The sequence below is a fragment of the Monopterus albus genome, unplaced genomic scaffold (assembly GCF_001952655.1).
Source record: "Monopterus albus unplaced genomic scaffold, M_albus_1.0 scaffold7.1, whole genome shotgun sequence".
Lineage (NCBI taxonomy): Eukaryota > Metazoa > Chordata > Actinopteri > Synbranchiformes > Synbranchidae > Monopterus > Monopterus albus.
The window spans coordinates 4899384-4921131 of record NW_018127887.1 but is presented as its reverse complement, the minus strand read 5'-3'; the positions used below and the strand labels follow the sequence as shown (position 1 = coordinate 4921131).

Genomic DNA, 21748 nt, shown 5'->3' with positions numbered 1-21748 from the left:
TTGAACAAAGTTCAGCAGAGGCAACAAGAGACAGACAGAGACATGGTGTAAACTCTAATCCAAACCAGCTGCATCCTATGGGCTGGGCCAAATGGGATAAATGTTGAGTTTGAGCAGAGCCTGATCATGGCTATGTTAGCTCTCATGTCTGACTGTCTGATGCAGAGGTCCATTCCCCCCCCCCCCACACACACACTTCCTGTTTTAAATCAATCCAAGCGCTGCTGGGCCAGCACTGGCTCTGCCAGCCGCCCTCCCCCCCCCCCCACACACACACTTCCTGTTTTAAATCAATCCAAGCGCTGCTGGGCCAGCACTGGCTCTGTGTGGGATAGACTTCCACATATTATTATGTTACATTCTGCAGCCACAGCCGAGGCGGCACAGGGATTGGATGCCACCCTCGCTCTGCCAGAAATCCGCGGTCTTGTCGACCATTTTGGTTTTCCAAAAATACGGGTTGCCACGGAGACGCAGAGCCGCTGGCAGAGCAGGGAGGGCTGAATGACACAGTGGGTTTCCAGTTCTGTGAGCTGATTACTGCTGGCTTTTTCCAACTGCCTGCCTACTCTAGCAGTACAATCCACTTCATTGATCCTACAAAACTTTTATGACTGATGTAAATCAGCTTGAAAGTGTGTCGCAAACACACAGTGAACCTCCTGTAGCTACAATCAAATACATATGCGATCAAATAAACACCTTTCATTTTACAGCAAACAGCAATTACTGTGATGGACTGTAGAAAATAGTTACCAAAATCATTTCAAGACACATTCCTTCTATTTTAGACATATTTCCACATGTCACCATTTTATCAAACGACTATCTTGCTTACACTATATTGTTTTGATATATATTTTTAAAATATAGGAAGAGATATACTTGATATGTAGTGATGGAGTGATGTGTCCTACTTGCCTGTTCTGGTACAAAGTGACTATTTACTATTATTAAATTTACTATTAGTAAATGTGTGATTGCATTAAAATGCATAAAGATGCTGTACACCTGAAGATTTGCTTGACACTGCATGGAGCGCTTACAGTAGTGAATGACTGCCTTCTTATAGGTATGTGGCTTTCATGATTCCACTTCCACAATTTTAGCAGTCAAGCTGCGAATATGAAAATTCACTTATATTTTATGGCTCTTTATAAAAACAAATATGCTGTGGAGGCCACTGTTGTACTGATGCAGCATGCGTCTTCATCTGCGAGGTCACTATCCTCCAGTGTCTAAGTAAAAATTCTCAGAATTTATTGTATTTGCTGCATTAAGTGAACTTAATTCTAAGTTCATACAGTACAGGAATTATGACAGTGGACTATACCAGCAGCTGAAATTATCCAGTATATATGCAAAAAAAAGATCAGTAAAGATGAGAAAAGTTCATTCAGAATTCACAGTTCAATAATTCTTAAAACTATGATTCTATATCAGCTCAGATTGTCGCAGTAACAACTTTTTACTCTTGAACCTCTAGTATAAAATGTTTTGAAAACCTGTGCAATAACCCGTCATTATGTAGACTACCATATACAATTACACTATGTGCAATATTTGAAACTCCCCATTTTACCTGCTCTCTTATTCCTGTATCCAAAACTTTATCAATTATTTTGTATTCTGGTTTTTTGTATTTTGTATTCTTGGGTGATCTTATATTTAGACTAGGTGTTTGTTCTTTTGGCTTTAAACTCTTTACTTGACTCCTGGAGAGCCCTGCACAAGAATTCCTATATGCCTAGACTGTCTGTTTATGCATAAATGGTAAATAAAAATCTTGATTCTTGATTGAAGGGCCAGTGAGCTAGTAATTTAGTTATTAAGTGGGAAAAAACTATCAACCAACTGAAAGTTTAAATTTCCTACAGCATCATTTCCAGCCACTGAGGATGCTGGATGAAAGCTCAAAGTAAAAGCTAATCCACTTTCAAAGAGCAAAACATTACCTCCAGTCCCGTGTTGCTTGTCACTTTTGGCGGCTCATCGTTGACTGGTATGATAGTCACTGAGATGGTGACAGGGAGACTCCGACGCTCAATCTCATAAGCCGAGGCAGAGAGTGTAAAACTGTCCTCTGTGCTCTCTGTGCTGTCATGCATGTAGTAGATGTGTCCACGTTTCACCTGAAGAAGGAAAAAATATCCAGTCGTCATGGAGTTCTGAATCAGATCAGAAAAGTCATAATATAGGGACAGGCTGAGTGAGACTAAAAGGTGGAATACAAGTGTACAGTGTGACTATGTCTCTTAACACCTGTATATCACCTGTAACTCCTATGACAATTGAGAGAAACTCAGTTTCATGACAATTTTCATCCTAAATTCTTCTAGAACTTTATTTCTTAGTTTGATTACAATATTTATATTTTTTCTACATAGCTGTCTTTCCCCTCACATGTGAAACTCCACTAGGTTTTTCCACATAATAGTCAGTTTTCTAATCATTTGGGGAACTGCTCAGCCTGTGAAAATATTTGTATAATGAGCTCTGTGGCTCGAGAGAACCTAAATTATCTCAGCTTTGGTTTGGAGATTTATGACAGAAAACCCCCTACATTCACTTTTCATCCCTTCCTATTCCATGTCATGCCTATATGCAATAGTCTATGTAGGAAAATATGCAACTTTGCACATTGTAACTTTGACAAGCAGGGTATAAATGGGGTTTGTTATTAAAAGTCTGAGATTTTGTGAAATGTTCTTTTTTACTTTAAGCCTAGATCTAGATGAAAGTTGGTCAAGAAACTAACTGGTCCTTCTTAGTTTCTTGCATGGATTAATCAGAGGAGATGTAATGTGTTTACCAGCTTTACAGATGCTGATAAATGAAGTATTGTTCATTTTCTGGGCAAAGTGAGGTCAGCTGTGTCCCTCTGCTTCTGGTCTTTATGCTAAGCTAAGCTAACAGCTATTTAATGTACAGATGTGATGGTGGCACAGATCTTCTCATCTAACTCTCTGCAAACAAAAAAATATATTTTCAAAAATGTCAAACGTTTCCTAGGTTTTTAGAAAATGAGAACATAACTACTGTTTTAACAAAACTGTGTGTATACAATGCAGTATATCTTTTGTTTTTCTGTTCTAAATAGATCATATATCTCTGTAAAGTTTGAAGGTGAAGGCTATAATCAGGTCTTAAAGTCTGGCAGCAGTGCAGAAACAAAGAGAAGCTCCCTTGTGGGAAAAAACCTTGAGGAAAACCAGCTGCACAAAGGAATCAGTCATCCAGTGTCAAGTGAGCTAGATGGAGAACAGCACCTGTGGCTGGGCCAAGCCAGTTCTGTCGACTTTCTGCATACAGAAGAGGACTCTCAGCACCCAACATCCTGTGTTCTTGTTTCTCAGTCCCTTAGTCCTATCTGGATCACATAATGTCCCTATTTAACCTTTTCTTTTGATATGTTCTGACAAATTTGCAGAGATCCGGGGTGCTTCTCAGTAAACATGAAAGTTTGAACGTAACGTAGTAGACAAAAGCCAGTAAGCTGCTGGTATAAGAGGGCCTATGTCAGAGGAACTGCCAAATGGATCCCATATGACTGGGGCACTTCTGGAATAACAACCCACATCATCATTACTGATTGGGGAAAGTCAGTGAGACAGTCAGCCTGCTCACAGGGACAATAAACAGTGGGTGGTTGTCGAGCACATTGCCTTCAGATTTACTCAGATAAAGACTGTGTGCCTCATTATTTGTTATTAGCAGAATAATTTTACATTCATTTACAATTACTGTATAATCTCAGGTTCTCTGTGCCCACTGTAGTTTGCTCATTTTGTGCCAAAACCATTTTGTACTTTGTGAAAAATAAAGATGCCTGTATGGACTTTAATAGTTTTCTACAGATGGAAGAACTAATGAAGACCCGGTGGAGAGCTGAACATGATTAAAGCAAAGGTGTATTAGAGTGTCTCAGATGCACTATATTTCTTCAAGTTGGATCTCACTCAACATAGCATATGCTGTTGACTTTATTGTTCAAAGTTGTAAGTAAATCACAGTCAGTGCTGTGGTTAGAAATGCTCCATACATTGTCTGACACAGATTCCATTTTAATGTGACACATCCGGGCCACATAACACAGAATTACATTACATTCTTGTGGTTGAGTTTTCTCAATTATTCTCACAACACACCCCCCGTGATAGTGTACACTTACATAACCTCAGTGAACCACCCCAAGTGATGACAGAGTCACTACACACACCAGTAAGTCCAGTGTCCATTTCCACTTGCTTAGTGAAGCTTGAAATAGCATTAACAACATGGCAACACAGAAAAGCAGACGCATCCGACTTTAATTTTGGAACAATTACGGTCGGGTTTAAATGCTGTGCGGACTGAGGCTTGGACATTTATTCTTCAGTGTGGCACTCATTTAGAGAACTGACTGTTTCATTCTCTGGGCATAAAAAACCCCCGGAAAAAGCAGACCCACAGTGCACACATAAAAAAGCCTCCAAGAGGCATGTTTACAGGAAGCCTTTTTCTCTGACATTTCCATAGTGGTAGATGATTATATCTATGTTCATTTTTGCGTCCTTGCCTCCAACGTAATAAACTCTATGCATTAGACCCATTCGAGTTGTGCAGTGGGATCTTTGGAACACAGTATGATTTAGTCTGGCAGTAGAAAACTGGGAGGTATGTATACTCTTACACATTATTATAGGAATATACTAGGCCAGTTTATTTTGGCTTGAGGCAGTCCAAAAGCATAGTCAGCTTTTCCACAGTGGTTCAGCAAAGAGAAGAGTACAGCCTGAACAGAGATAGATGTAGGGGCTATAAGATATGTGTCTAACTAGGTCCTCTAAACTCTGTGGTTTATTCAGAATGTGGCTTTTCCACAAGTAACTACTTATGCATTTTTAATATGTTCCTAAAGCTGAGGCCTCTCAACCACAAAGAATGAGACCAGATAACTGTGCTGCAGCATCTCCCATATTCTGCCTTGTCTCTGTGTCTGGTAGAAGAAGTTCCATAGTGACGCCTTGCCGTGGTAATCTTCTTGAACAACCTCTAAGATCTAGTTGTAAGATGGAGACTGTATGCACCTAGGAGCTGACAAGATAATACTAGAGTGAAATTCAGGTGCCAAGTATGGTCATTCTTGCTTGAAGAAATTATAATCAAATATATTTAATCCTTAAAATGTTAGATTAGTGGATTTGGCAGTAACACGTGATACACTTATGCTAACTATTTGGTGCATTCAGTAAACAAAAAGTCTCATGTTTTGTTTTACGTTGCATCTATGTGCTAATAAGCAGACGGGACAAAACAACTGTCATACATTTGAGTGGAAGGTCTTTGGAGACAACAAGGGAAACCCAGAAGGAAAACATAATCCTCAGAGTGGCTATAATCAGTATTTTATAAGAAGAGTGGATCACGTCACTACTTGTTTGTGAGTGTTGAAGTTTTCACAACATCGACTTAACATTGATGATATGCCAGCGCTGTGTTTGCAGTTTGTTTCTGCTTTGTAATGGTAACAAAATCAATTATTGCAGCTTTAAGAATTTATAACCATATTTTTTCAGGTACTCCTCTATATGCTAATGCATTTATATCAAACATTCCTGGAAAATGTGCAAATTTAATGGGAGTACAGGCTTTGGTGTAGTGCATGTGATGGAAATAAAGTGTTTACTGTAAAAGAGAAGAGCTGGTTTATTAGCCACCAGCAACACCAGCATAGATACAGTACCCAGGAGAAAAAGGCAGTAGTGCAATATTTGAATGAAGAGGCAGAAAATGTGATTGTTTTGAGGTCTTTGACAATATTGTTTGTTGCAACAAGTGAATTTGTAATTTCTATATGTTTTCTATCATGTCACTACATACCTCTTCCCAAGTGAAATAAGTAAGTTGGTCTCCATCCAGGTAGCGGATGTCCCCGTGCTGTGGCGGCTCGTCCACAGAAAAGTCTATGTTTGCTGAGCTGTAGAAGGGATGCGAGATGTTTATAATCTCCACATTAATTGCCCTGTTGAGGCCTTCCTTTACTGTAAAGTTGAAGGTTTGTACGGGGATGAACCGGGGGACAATGTTCAGAGAGATCTGCAGGTCCTCCAATGTGGTAAAACCATTACCGACATCCACTGTGAAGGCATCACTGCCCTGAAAGAGATGGATGTTCAAATAAGTTATTCATACTAAAAATAAACCTTGTATCTCAGAGCTACCAGAGGCTGAAGTTGTGGCTTTGTCTGATTGATTTTACTCTGTGTGGCTATGAAAGGGATCACACTGCTACATCTGATTTATTACATCAGAATAAATGATGGTAAACCTGGATGAATGCAGACACATAGAGAATGAGGCCCTGATCAATGTCATCCTGCGTGAAGTTGAGGACAGGAGAGGCACTGTCGTCTGAACTGTTTGTCAGCCTGACCACGTGCCCAAACTTAGGAGGATCTTTAATGGTGAAAACCATTTCTGTAGGCAGAATATCAGCATGCTCAACCTAGAAGGCAAAGGTAGAGTACATCAGTTAAGACAAAAGGTACTGGTTTAATTTATTATTTAACTTTTTAACATATCAGCATGTTTTATAGACTGAAACATTTGCAGAAGTATAATAAACAGCAATGTGCTTGACAAATATTACTGTGCACAATAGTGTACCACACACTCATTTGAAACGTGTTTTGTTTATGTAATTAAATTGTTGAATTTTTGGAGCAATTAATTGTTGATTAAATGACAGCATACATACAGTACTGTGAAAACCATGTATCTCCAGAATTGAATGTTTTCATGAGGGAAGTTAAACAGCCTTGTTTACTGCTTTATGGATGAATGCATTTTTCATATAATCCAATGATTTTTTTTTAAGTGGTTAATTTAGATTTAGAACTACAAGGGTTTTCTCAGTGCATAAAAGAACATTAAATCATTCAGTGACATTAAACAATCAAATGCATGATTTCAGATGCGTGCTTTACTGAGTGGCAGCAATACTTTTATTGCTTAATTTTTGAAGTGTGGTTAGAAAAGATGTCGTCAGTCTCCAGTGCAACACACAGTGAAAATAGTCAAACTACCCACAGCTGACAAAAATAGCAAGCGGTTTTACAACTTCTCCAGCAACAGCTGCCAGATAAAACAAATGTACTAATACATTTTTTTTTTTAAATTGGCAGTATTGTTTTAAAGTTGTTGGCTACTCTGACACCTGGAGTAAGAGGCCTTGTATCGCGTCCTGTTAAAACACACGCATATGATCCACTAATGTCACTACAGATTTGTTGTGTATTAAAATATTGCACTGTTAAATATAGCACATAGGTGGAAACCTAATGGTCCTGCTATAGTGCACTGTATAATGCCAATTTTGGACTCAGTGTTAGACAGTACGGTGAAGAGAAACATAAAAACTGTTTGTAGCATGTAGAGCCATGTACCAGATGCACACAAAGGTAGGTTTATGGTCATCCCTCTTTAACAAGTTTGAATACGCTCTCTCAGGCCTGGAGCCTTGGGGTGTTTAGCATTCTTGCCTTTATTTGACAATATTTCAAAAGATCATAACACTTTGTATTTCTTAGGAAGGACATATGCTCGAAAAGCTCCCAAAAGTCAAGTCAACATTTGACATCTTCTGTCAAGGTTTTGTTCATTACATGTTTTGGGTAGTTTGTGTACCAGGTGTCCAGGTTCTTCTCCAGTCAATACAGTAGATTTAAAGTGTGATCACTACTGTGAAGTTATAGTTTAAAAGGAAAACAATATTTTGCTTTTAGAAATGTTGCTCATTATTTTAAGATACAGTATGCTGTATATAGAGCGAATGTGTTATGAATGGACCCATAACTGAAACATCATTAACTGCTTTCAAGATGAGGTGCCGGCACACCCCTCTTATAGATTACAGTTGGGTTCAGGAAGCTCCTCTGGGAATACTTACTGCTCTGTTTTATACACTTAGACTGTAATTTAGTACATAAACTAGATTAAAAGCAATGACGGCACAGTCATATTTAGCGTTACTTTCATGTGGTTCTAATGTAAATTAGAGACAAGGTTACAAATCAAGTCAGTTTGAATGAGTCATGGAAAAATCATATGATCACTGCCAAATTAAAATAAAACTTTGCCTAGCTGGATAAAAACAAATGTGTCTTGCACATATTAAATGTCAGCAAGCAAATTAATCTAAATTATAGGTTTGTTAACTGTAACACTACATCATATTCAAAATCAGCATACTGTAAATTCATAGTCAGTAAATCCTACCTTGATATAATCCTCGTTGATTATGGTGTGCTCTCCCTCATAGGAAATAATAACCTCATTGTTTATCACCTCAGGCTCAGAGAGGTAACCTTGCTTGAATATTTTAATCCTGAATGTACCCTCTTCTGAATGTCCTTTTGCTTGGACAACGAAGCTGAAGGAGTCCTTGGACCTCAGGCTCTCATAATTATGCATATATGACACGACCCCTTTTTTCAGGTCCTCCTGGGTGAATACTGACGCCTCAATCCCACTCACAATAATCCTGCCATCTCTGGGGGGTGATGTAATCTGGAACCTGATTTCACTGTCTTCTCTAATGTCCATGTTGGAGGCAGCACTCAGAAGGGTGGTGTTAAGGGTCTTAGTGCTTCCATGGTCGATAACAATGATTGTGTTGTTCACCACCTGCAGATAGGGCTCACCTGCCTGGATCTGAAGCAGTGCTGTGGTCTTATGGAATCCATTTAACACCTGCAGTGAGAAGCGTTCCTGATCTGCTCCATGGTGAATGAAGAGGACCTTTTTGTCTCGCAGGTCGGCTTGTGTGAAACGAAAAAGAGGCTGTGATGGTTTAGATGTTGAGACGATATTGCCTGAAAGGATTCCCTCACGAGCATAAACAACTTGGGTGTCATTTAAATCCAAGTCTTCATCCTGAAACTGGATGACATCAGTTGTTAGCAGACGCTGACCGTGGCGGACAACGTTGAACACTTTATCCACAACTCTCACAGGAACGTGCTCATTCTTAGTTTGGATTGATATCCTGAAAACACCACTCAGTGTCTCCGGATTGTCTGAATTTTCTGCTCCTTGATCAAATGCTGAGAAATGAAACTCATCACTGCTTGTTTTGGAGCCATCATGCTTGTAAATGAGCCTTTCTAGTTGGAGGTCTTCATTACTGAAAAGTTGAATTGCCCCCTCAAACCTAGGCTGCCCGGGAGGAGAGTCTCTTATCAGTCGGCCGTACTTTGGCCCTTGTGTGACCCGGTAAACAAAATTGGTTGAAATCGGTGACTGCATCCAGAGATAGTCTTTGTTCACAGTATGCTCACCACCCTCGAAGACAACCAGTCTCTCATTGGTCAAAACAGGAGCATCTGCATTGGCAAGGATGGTAATTGGGAAGGTGTACAGAGGAGAGTACTGATCATCAGCAAAAACTCTGAACTTAAACTGGTCTACACTATCCACAGCTCTTTGCACCTGAGCCCTGTAGCTAACAGTATTGTCCAAAATGTCCTTCTGGGTGAACATATCACCCTCAGCAAGTTCTTTGTCTAGCAGCTGGAGACTACCCAGTGTTGGAGGCTTGACAAGGATATATTTTACAGTTTGTGGATCTGGATTCTTCCCTTTTACTTGGACCTGAAGCTCTGTGAATCCAATTGTTTGCTCTTCACCAGCCTCCATCTCCAGCGGAATAAGGTTAGAAACTTTCACTTGTGCAGGGATTATCTTTACCAAGAAGGTGTTGTTCCAAAGGGAGAACTGCCCCAGGTGGGTGTCGAACTGAATGCGCTCCACCACAACATCTTCCTGGTCACTTGAGTTTGTGCTGATGTATCGAAGGCGGTTTTGATCCAGATCAGATTGATGGAAAGTTGTAACCTGCTTGTATATTCCATCATGTGTGAGAATCTGCACTTCTCCAAAGTTCAGAGGTTGTGTGATGTTGTACATACTATCTCCATTAGGAGGATGAGCGAGGACGTCCAGATTGTGAATACTTATGGATGCGTTGCTTCCTTGAGGCAGTAGAAGGCCAGTGTTGGTGACAATAGTTATATGTGGCTGTGTCACAGACAACTTTAAAGTAGTTGAATGGCTCACTGACTGTCCATCAGACACTTCCAAGATAATTTCAGCAGCCCTACCCCTTCGGTGTACAAAATAGATATTTCCATCCTTCAGCTCCCTGCAAGTGAACTCTGAGATGCTTCTCCCTGGCTGCTGACCATTTTCTAAGTAGCCAACTTCCATGGAAGGCTCTGAGGTTACAGTTACTACTAATTCATCACAACGGGTGTCAGAATCCATGATTTTGATAAGGCTGGGACTCAAACGTGTCCGGCCATTTTCTGTGATGATGATTTCTCCTGCATTAAGTTGTGGTATATCATTGACGGGAAGAATTTCAACTGGGAGGACATACTTGTGATGACTTTTTAGACATTCTGGAAGGTAGTTGTAACTGTGAGCGACCACCTCCAGCCTGATTTGATCTTCATGCCTTTCATTTCCCCCATGAATATACTTAATTTTCTTATTGACAACATCCAGAAGAGTGAACTTTTGTGTGCGTTTTGTGTTAATGTTCATATCAACTACTCCATACCAGGGATCTTCCTGAAGAGTAAAGACAATCTGAGACTGTCGCGTTCCTGCAGCACTCAGGTCAAATGTAGGTTTTAAGTGGTCGATATCAAGGAAAACGTTACCACCTTCAGGCACATGCAATGGGGTGATATCAAGAAGTCTTGCTACATTTTTGAATATCTCTGGTGTGTCATCTGTTGGGTAGCAATGCTTCTCATTCAAGTTCATATCAACATATCGGATGGGTGGAGGAGTTGTAGTTGCATCTACTTCGTCATAGCCTGAGTAGTCATAGTCCTCTCCTTCACATTTAAGATGCACATCTTTGGTCACTAAGACATCCTGCAGGCTTCTATCCTTCTGATTTATTTTGATTTCCCCCAAACACCCAATGAAAGATTCAGCTGTTATTTCCTCCTCTGCACGATTTAAGGATCCACTCTCACGGAAGACATCCTTCATTTTCTCTTGGATGCCTCCTAAGTACAGGTTTCCAACCAAGTCCAGTTTTTGTGATGAGTCAAGAGGCATAGAGGAAGACTGACTATCTACATAAAGGACAAAAGAATCCTGGTTGACCTCAACCTTAACTCTGTGCCACTGATCATCATCCAGCTTCACCTGGATATTCTCCAGTACCTCCATGCCACTGCCGATGTCCAGTATACCTTTCAGATAGCCTTTTGAAACACCAATAGCAATGAAGTCTGAGTCTCGACCAGGGTGGAAAACAAGTAACGCATCATCAATGGTGGTCTTCATTAGAATCTCCAGGACCCTTGGAGCACCACCGGTCCCGCTCCAGGTGGGGAAAGACACAAATGAATAAGGAGTGCTGAAACTAGTTGCCTCGCCATTATTAGCCTCAAACTCACTGCTGCAGGATTCTTTTGTGTCACGGCATTTTTTGAACACTGTGCTCAGAATGTCGAACTGATGGGACTCAAATTTGACCTCAGACATGCATCCACGGAAAGGGGGAATGGCTTTGCTGAGGTAGGGAACATCTAGCTCTTCTGTTCCTCCAAGCCAAATGCCGAGATCAAAAAGCCAGTTCCCTTTGCCGTTCACAGGAACATATGTTGGGAAGAGTTCATCAATTATCATGGTGAGTTTCCCTTCCTGCAGTGTGAGTGATATTTTGTGATCCATCAGGTTGTTCAGCTGTACTCCCTGAGATGAGGACAGTGACACCTCACCAGCTCCTATGTTCAATCGTGCCTAAGGGAAAGCAAAAACATTGTATTTATTTTTTAGAAATATAGCACATTTCAGCATTTAGCCTGTGACGTATGGGGTACTTGTTATTGTGTATTTGATTGGTAGAGTTTTTCAAAAGCTTTGAGTCTACGGTACTTGTTTGGAACATCTCACAGGAGGAACAGAATGAAGAAGACTAAGAAAGGTAACATTTTCTTAATTACACAAATGCTGAGATTTCACCTCGTTAAAATGCAGAGATATCCTTTTGGGAAAAAATCTATATCTCTGTGAAAGCACACCTGATGCTAATTCTGTTGCTTTCAAAGCTGCTGAGCAATTCAATATAGATATAAAATGTCATGATTCTCATTCCACTGAGACAACTAGAGAAGACAAGAGAAAAATCCAATCAATTTAGGTTGTTTTTAGAGTGTGACTTAATGAAATGTGTTATATACTATACATGTAAAGCTGAATGATGCACAAAACTGCATTTAAAGTCACACTCTCTACAACCTGTTATGCAGCTTTGTACATACACACTTTATTTCAATTTCTGAGACTGGCCAACCTACATTATCTTAAACATAAAGTATTTCAGCCTTAATCAGTTTGTTAACTACTCACCTGGATTTTTCCATTTTGTAGCTCAAGAAACAGGTAGTCCTCCGTTCCAGCAGCCAAGAGCAGCAGCCCACTTCGCCGACTTGTCTTGATCTGTAGCGACAGCTGGAAGGTGGAGACATCTTGGATAGCTGGTAAACGGCAGAAGCTGTCCCCAAAGTAGGATTCTGTGAAAAATGAAAAATGTTATAGCAAAAAAAGGCATCACCTTATAATTCAAAGGCTTACTACTGTACATACTGTATGTAATGTCAATAATCAGTCATTTTCAAAGTATGTCACCTGATACAAACACACACAGACACAAAGGTACCTTTTCTGTACACTTTTGAATCACCATTTATTTGGACAGGGTAGGGACCACAATTGCAGTTGTAAAAAACAGAGTAACTTGACTGGACAATTATACACTCTGCACTTTGACAACATGGCTCACCGCATTGGGGCATCACAAAAAAACACTTATATACGTTTCTGTAAGCTCATCTAACAACTGTTGACTGCCAACTCTGACTCCACTGATGTGGATGTTTGGAGGAACCAAGTAGATGAGCACATATTACAGGGCAGCTTGTTCAGATTGCTTTATTAACAGGTGTCCTTCAGCTGAAGTGGAGCTCCTCTGCCCTCTGTGGGATTTTCTCACTAAGATATCAGTCATTACCCTTGAGGAGGTTTTCAGGGCATATAGAGTCTTGGGGTGCAGAATTTCCCAGGCTTGAGCTGTCTCATTTCCAATATGCAAATTCAGCCACCTGTCTTGGACTGTGCTCTCTGGCGTCCTCAACAAAATATAAAGCATGGAGGAAGTCAATTATTTCCCAGTGCACATGCTCTGAAATTAAACTGGACCATCTCTGTGACCCCATTTCCTCAGCATTGGTTTTCCATGGCCTTAGCCAAGAAATATAAAAAGTGGGGGCAGGGGCTTTCCATTAGTCACCCACTTGCCCCACTGGGGTCACAGTTCAAGACACAGAAACACACTGAAACCAGTCTTGTGATCACACAGTGCAGAAAGAGGCAAAGTCATTTTAGAACATTTCTATGAGATCATGAGAACAAAAATATTCTCTCAGACTCAACAGTAGCATCCAGTAGCCTAGCAGGATGTTAGGCTTGATGCCACAGAGCAAAACCTTCACAGAATCATCTCTCAGCCACGATGAGTCAGAAAATAGAAGGGCAGATACTAAACATTCACACTCATAGCTATAAATGGAAAAAGTATTTTCTCAAGACTGGTGTCTGTGTGAGCAGAAATGTATGTTCCTTTAAAGGGCAGCTTGTGTCTGTGTTGCATCTATATTAATGCCATGCTGTCTACAGAACACTGAAGGCTACATTTGTCATTTGGTTTCTCACCCTGTAACTGAACCCTTCCATCCCAGATCTGCAAAAGACATTGGAAATGCGAACAAAGATGATCATTTTCATGTCAGGAAGGATGAAAATCAAAGCCTTAATCATGCTTTTGTGATTTCACTAAGAGGCATTTTCTGTTGGTTCCAAGGCTGTGCTGTCATAGAAAAGTCTGTGATAAACGGTCTGAGCACAGGGCTAAATACACACAGACTTTCGATTATATGCCACTGTAAAGCACTGATCTCCTGCAGCCACCGAAAAGCCATGTTGTCGACTCTCAGAAACAAATATCACAGGAAAACTGTTTTTGACATTATCACATGTTGAACTTTGTACCTCACAATGTGTAAATGTTAAATGAACTGAAAGAAATGAGAGAAAACTAGCAAAACTAGAGTAATGAGATCCCTCCAGATAATTCAAAATGACAATGAAGCTGAACATGCAAATAACTTTTGTATTACTGAATAAAATCAAATTACAGTATCACAATTACACATCATTCATTTGTCACTTTCAGAGGCTATTGTTATAGCTGTTACTGCCAGAAGCTGTGACAATACAGTTCAGAGACTTACTTTTAAGCCTAAGGTATTCCAAATGACAGACTAGTGTTAATTGCTCAGGAGCCTTCAGGCTGAAACTGAAAAGTGGGGGAAAAGAATCTTTTCTTACAAGCAATTGCATTAAAAAAGAAAATCACAATGTGCTCCATGGCTCTTAAACCCAAGCTTTTGTTGGATTGTTCACTGAGCACAGGAATAAAAAGCTGGAGAAGAGGGTGATGCCAAGACAATTCTGCCTGGGGAATGTCTGGTTCAAATTCAGTTTGCTGCTGCTGCCTTCAGGAAAAGGAACATATTTTCTAATGATAAACACAACAGCTTCACTCTGCAGTACACCTGGACCTCACATTCATTAGTTCTCCAGCTAAACTGTGTAAAGCTCTGTATGGAATAGGCTTCATGTAGGAAAAGCACATCTTCAAAATGCTATGTGTAGAAATGTTTTGCTCTGTGACACTTGTGTCTCTGCTCCCTTTCTTAAACTGTTTGTGTTCACACCGCCTAACTAGTATTTGAAGAGGGAATCATACCTACAGGATGAAAGAAAAACATGCTCATGACAACAGGCCTGTGCAACACAAGCCTCATATTTGCCATTTTCCAGGCACTGGGGCTGAGTGACACAATGGGTGATTTTGCGGAGCCATTATCTGTTAAGAATAGAGTAAGCTGGAGCTATGAAGCTGCTCCCACACTGTGCACGGAGGTCCAACCACTTAGGACAGTCTCTGATCCTCTGTAGTTACCACACCCCTCCTCACGCTACTTTGTGCATCCTGGTTTCAGGCCAACACAGATGGCTGTAATTTGATGACTGACTGTGCTTGTATTTATAATGCTCAGAGGAAACCCATCTCTTTCACAGACGACTGAATGAATTAGCCTGTTGTTTCTTCCCCTTTCCTCCTCTTCTCCATCCTCTTTTGGTCTCAATCTGACACATGTCCGGAATAGCTATGGGAAAGACAGACACACTGACCACAAGTGCAGGAAGATTGCCAACTTTGTATTTGGTGCCAGTGAGTCACTTAAGCAAAATTTGGGCCTTTGAGACGCAGATTTTTGCTGCCCTGATTGACCACAAAATATATTAACCTGAGTATCCTGAAACCTACATTCCTTAAGTTGTCTAATCAAGACTGGCTTCACTGATCTTAGTGTTAACTGAAAACAAGGTTAACACACAACACGTATGTTTGAAAACTAGAATCCACATTTCTCTTAAATAAAAATGCTCTTTTAAAACATTACAGAAGCAAGGATATGAAGTGTATGTTTCATCACTACAATTTCAGTATGGTAACATTGCCTGGAATGTAAACCCACCACCTACTGCACTCAGGGTTAATCCATAGTTATCTTGACTATAAATAGTCATTATGCTGGTCATTTGTTTCCTTTACCGGGCCGTGACTACTACAGGATGGAATAATGGCTTCTGGATATAATTATATGAAGGACAGGGTGTTGTTAACCATAGAATTTGAGAGCGTCTTGCATTTACCATATGGAACAGTCATTACCATGATGAGCTATTACATGTCATACAAAGGTCAATAGCACTTGTGACAAACATTTTCCAGTTATATCTACAGATAGCATCTCAGTGGAATCAAAGACTAATGAATAGAAGTAGCTGTACAGACACTAACTTGCGCTGAATAATGTAACAAATGTCATGATGCAGGTTAGGACCCAAATGCAAGATGGTAGGCAGTCACGTATACAGCAAGAGATTTAAAGAAAAAATAGGTAACCAAAGTTCCTAAGCAGGTTTACACAAAGAGTCCTGTTAACACTTAACAGATACACCAGGTGAGTAGTTAAATTCACTTAACAGAATAAGTTAAGCTCTTCACAGGGTAACAGGTGAGTAATGTAAATTCAGGGAGCAAATTAAATGCTCTTTGCAGGTACATAGGGGAATAACTAAAACAACCTTCACAGATGTATGAGTGACAGTCCTCCTACATGAGGTTCAGTGGACAACATAAAACAGATTCACAAAACTGGAGGCATAGTCCAAGGCCAGTTTCGCCAAGAGCACTAAAAAGTTCACAGGACAAGTAAGTTAAAACAGGTGCACATGACATGTGGTATAAAGCCAAGTCAGCGTTGTCTATAGATAAGAAAACTAACAGCAAAGATACAGGAACAGGCAACAACAAAGGAGATGACCAGAACTGACAAAAGATGTGCAGGAAGCATTGCTGTGACAACATGGAGACCCCCCCCAAAAAAACAGAGAGAAGGACATGACCAGAGCTGACAAGCATGGAGAAACTGACAAAAAACTCCAAGAACAAGCTCAGGGAGGTGTTAGGTACTTTCTTAGTTAGATAGATATTGATTAGAGATCTGTTGTATTAGAAGATGTTAGTGTAGCCAGGATGTCTTCCACAGGCTGTTAAATGCAAGGTTAGTTAAAGCAGAGAAAGGCTGCAGTCAGGGATAAATGTTATTATGATGGTAAAAGTAACCATAATATTTTTCTTAATGTGAATTGTTGTGTTACAGTGTTTTTAGATACACCCCACATAATCAACATTCACACACATTATTTTCTTCATGTTGTGACTACTGCCAGAGCCAGCTGCAAAGCTGGTGAGAGAGAGACGTCTCGGTTGACGTTTCTGTAGAGGAGGGGGCGAGCCAACTATGTGATGATATTGTATAGCAATTCTTGGTCCGTGGGTCTTACTGCTTCCGGGCTGCTTGGGCAGCCTGGGGGTTGGAAGATCTCTGGACTTGTAATGTTAATTTTGCCTGTGATCCTTGAATAAACCAGCACGGTTATATTTTTTATATATCCAAGTGGTCTGAGTTGTCCCTCTGAGTTCCTGGTTTGAAAGAACCGAACGTGGCTTTATAATAGAATAGAACCTTTAGAGGTGAGGAGGTTTTAAAGGTAAGCCAGACAGGGCTAGTGAGCAACAGGTGTATGTGGTTTAGTTCAGTCAGGGCAGAGTCAAGATCGAGCTGGTGAGGGTGGAAGGGGCTTCAAAATAAAAGTTCTAAAATAGTGGCCACAGACTCATGACACAAACATATTTTTACATTTAATCAAGATCAGGGTCTTGATTAAATATTTAAAAAAGTCAATCATGACTTGAATTAGAGGACAAAGAGTTTATTGTGCTAATATTTGAGCAAAACCCACAGTCTTCAGTTCTTGTTTGATAATCAGCTTTGTTAATTCATATTAGTGCAAATGATAATTCTATGACCATTGAATAACCAGGGGAAAAAAATCCCATCATGCTAGATGATTTTAAAATGAAGTCACCAGGTTGGTGCAACATGTTTACTGACCTTACTCTGAATAAATAAATTAGTCTTTTTAAGAAAATAGTGTGTACTCCAGCATGGTTAAACAGCAGAGAGCCAAGCCACAGTTTCACATACCTTGACAACACCGCTTTATAAGGACCCCCTACTTACTTTTAGAAGTCACCAAGGACACACTTTCACAGGTTTTATGGAGCCATTCCTCAGACCAGACTATGTCAGTGTGAAAGCAAACACAGCATCATTTTAGCCCCCTTTCAAATGCACATCTAATTCTCCCCTGTCCCTCTGAGACGCTCCAATGTTAGCCAGAGTGAAGAGGTACAATACAGTACAAAAAAAGAGGGCTTGAGGAGCCACAGCGGGTGGCCTTCTCCCTCGTAATAATTAAAACTTTTCAGGGTTTCTCTCTGTAAAACGTCCACTTACACAACAGACAAGGGGTGGTAGCAGCAACGAAAAATTATGACCTTTCCCTGTGAAAGGAGAGTGCCAACATAATGTAATTTCAGTTTACGAAAATGGACCCTGGAGAAAAGGGAGGGAAAGCATGGAAAGGAGGATATGAAAGACTCAGTGTTGTCTGGGTTTGTGCTGTTAATGTGAGAGGGGGCCTGAAAGGCTGGTTTTCTGTACAAAATGAATTGGACAGACCTACTTTTTTGGAGTGATATAGAAAAAAAGGGACGGGCTTTTTTTTAAATCACTGGAGTGGCATGAAACAGGGAGTAGGAAATCAGAAAAGAACAGAAAGGTGAAAGGCTATGGGGGAGTAGCTTAAGATATCCAATCAAGTCACTGGAAAAAGAACAGGAACATAATTCAGAAACGCTCTATAAACTCTTATTTACGCCGGTACAGTCTCTTGCACAGCAGCAGAAAATATTTCCATAAAATGTTGGCTGTATTTCAGTTTAACTCTGCTGTACTGTATTTCAAGGCCACACTAAAGAAAGAAATATTGAAGCACACAAAGGGACATTCTCATATTTTCAAGCGAGGCCTCGGTTACAAGGTAAACATCTTTCCTCAAACTCAATATTCCAGCTGAATAAGGAATGTGAATTCACAGTTTGTTGGCTCATCACACTCAACCAAAGGACTTGTTGGCTGTTATGACTTGGCACTGATGATCTCACTCACCTAACAATGTTGTAAGACAAACGCAGCCATGAACAGAAGCAGTGTAGTGACTCAGGCCTTGCTGTACTTTATGACTAGCTAATACAAAGCGTGCCTCTGTCAGCCCAGTCAAGCTATGGAAGCCATTAACCACCAAGGTCCCACTAAGTGGGTCTTGTTAAAATAATCCCCCCGTGACATCAGAGGACTGAACCCCTCATAATATTTCAACCTATACCCCTCCTCCCACCAGCTAACCCCCTCTATACCCATTCACATACACACACACACACACACACACACATTATTTTGCCAATACTCGTATGCTGCAAGAAACTGTTAATACATTTAGCTGTAACTTTCTCTGTTTTCACTCTGCAAGAGCAAGGCTGTTTGAAGACTGAGCTGAAGGACATTTTAACACATCGGTAATGAATTCCAGTGTCAAGTCTCCCCATGTGAAAACTGGGCAGAATAGTGTGTCAAGAGAGAGGACAGGAAGGAAGAGAGTAGAGCAAATAGCAGTGGAAATCATCTATAGACTATTAAGTTCAAGACTTTTACAGTGATGTATTTTTGATCTTGCAAAATACAAAGCATTATGTTATTCTACTCACTAACTAGCACCTGAGAGGTCCTTCTAAGTCTAATTAAAGGTTTTTAAAGGATTTTCATTTTCCTACAATACATTATTCAAAAAAAGCTTGAAGAACTGAATGTTCACTTGCTGCCTAATACACTGTATAAGTGAATTAGGGGTAGATTTTGAAGGGTCTATAGACATTTTGACATGTTTTGAAAATTGTTTGCTTTGACTGTAGGTTTCCATTGAAATTTGTTAGCAAATAGTTATTTAGCTATAAAAGCTTAATGTCTACAAAAGGGCACTACAAACATTTACAGGTCCAAAATTTTGGGAAATACACATATTTGATTTCTTGCTGAGAATTAGTTAAGAAGATTGATGCATACATGTCGGTGCATAAAATAAGGAGCTGGAGCCAGAAGGCAGTTATCTTAGCTTAGCATAAAGCCTGGAAACAGGGAATAACAGCCAGTTTGGCTCTGTCCAAGTTCAAAAATATGTCTACTAACACCTCTGAAGCTCAGCATTTCAATAAAAGAAATGTAAATTCAGGATTTTACTGAGAGCTTTGTGCTTTAACTGTTTCTTGGTGAATGGCGGACTAAGCTAAGCCTGAGCTCCTATTAGTGCACAGACATGAAAGTATTGTTTGAATAACTGTATTTACTAAAAATGTTAAGCTCTTTCTTTAAGAGTATTGAAGAGGGCGTAAATATTTGATGGTCAAAGGAGAGCCTGTCAGGGGTGTATTCCTTTAGCTATTAATTTTAAGCTTTCTAGCTTTAAGCAGCCACATGTTCTTGATGTAGCCTGTGGCACTGTGCTGCTGTTATTCAAACACCGTCTACTTAGTATCAGCGCACTGTGCTGTTGAGGTTTTTGTCCTCAGTTATTCTGTGGGTTTAAATGTTTCCATCAAACATATGACCAGTGTCGCACACCCCTGCTCACTATTGGCCCGCTGTTGTGAGGATCTGAGTCACAATTTTAAGCATGAATGAGCACAGAGTACTTGACAGCACAGTGATTTGTTGTCACACTTTCCACCATCACACACTGTTTTGGTATGTCTGCATGTCTGCTCTCAGATAACAGTCATTTCTGACATATCAATAGCTCCATTCAGCTTCCACTCAGAGTGCCCTTATGACTGCAGTTATGAGAATGAGTGCAGGCCTCAGTCACTCTACCACTAATTATTGGCATGACATTGGCTTTTTAGTGGGCTGGAAAACACTTTGCTGAGTAGCAGCTCACTATCATATATCATTCCACTTAAATGTCAGCACAGGGGAAGAGATTTACGGCTTGGACCCTGGAAACCTAGGATAGCCTTGATGCTGGTCTGCAGGATTCTGCTTATTTGTCTCTGTCCATTTTTAAAAATCTATACCTAATTACAGCCTCACATATCAAAAACACTAACCTATTTAGAGATTTTAAAATAGTTTATAGTTTTTTCTGTAGAACCACTGAATTTTGAGTCCACTACTTTACTACATTTTCCTGCCCTATTTCAGTCAATTGAACAAAAGTACTGAGATTTATTTGTCAGCCCTGGAGTTAGGTCATATTTAGTTTCAAATTCTGTATAAATAAGACAAAACAAATAAAATCTCACATTTCTGCCCTCATTTAAACCACTGTTGATCTAACATTTTAAGTTGTGCTCTCATTGTCATATCAGTTTCAGGTTTCATATGTTTCAATGACCAAATTTGATAGTGAGGCCTAATTATAAAAGAGGCCTTAGTCTTGCCATGATCCAAGGAGGGAAACTATGACACAGAAGCTGCAGTAAAGGGGCCTCACAAAACCCATATCCAGATTTAACCTAGGTCTACAAAATCAGTGTGATTGAGATCAGAGCATCACATTAGCCCCATAATGAGAACCAGCTGAAAGCACACATCACCAGACTGACTGATTCCCCCCTAACCCCTACCCCCATCTCACCACCTCCCCCTGCCTCCAAACCCTTGGGACACCCCTCTCCTGCCAAACTCTGCTGAACTTAGGTTCAGATAAATGCCTTATCCAGATGCTTGCTCTGAAACATTTTTTTTTTTTTTTTTTTACTCTAAACTGTTCCAGTGCACATGCCCAAAGACAGAAGCACACGGTACAAACAAACACCCACACTCATCCGTGCACTTCTTAGTGGCCATCAAAACACACACGCACACACATACACACTCTCTCCCTCTCTCCACAATGAGATATAAGTCTCACAACTTGACAGTTATTCCTGCTTGGTGTACTGGCTGAGTCAGCCCCCCATCTCTTGCCTTTCACACAACAGTTTTCCACCAGGCTACCGCTGAGGAGGTCCACCCTGTTCCACCCAGTCACTTTGCGCCAGCTCAACTCTCATTCAAGAGAACTTAGCAGCACTCTGCACCTCCCCTAC

The 21748-nt window shown here is 40.3% G+C and overlaps 1 protein-coding gene across 1 annotated transcript in view; it reads right to left on the bottom strand.

Annotated features, from left to right (window-relative positions):
* cspg4 (chondroitin sulfate proteoglycan 4) overlaps positions 1-21748 on the bottom strand; it is a 58416-nt gene that overhangs the window by 12819 nt on the left and 23849 nt on the right. Inside the window, exons 2-6 of the mRNA XM_020624295.1 lie at positions 12415-12578; positions 8260-11805; positions 6311-6487; positions 5863-6138; positions 1956-2132 (exon numbers count right to left, since the gene is read on the bottom strand). Coding sequence (XP_020479951.1) covers positions 1956-2132; positions 5863-6138; positions 6311-6487; positions 8260-11805; positions 12415-12578 — 4340 coding nt within the window. The remainder of the gene's footprint in view (positions 1-1955; positions 2133-5862; positions 6139-6310; positions 6488-8259; positions 11806-12414; positions 12579-21748) is intronic.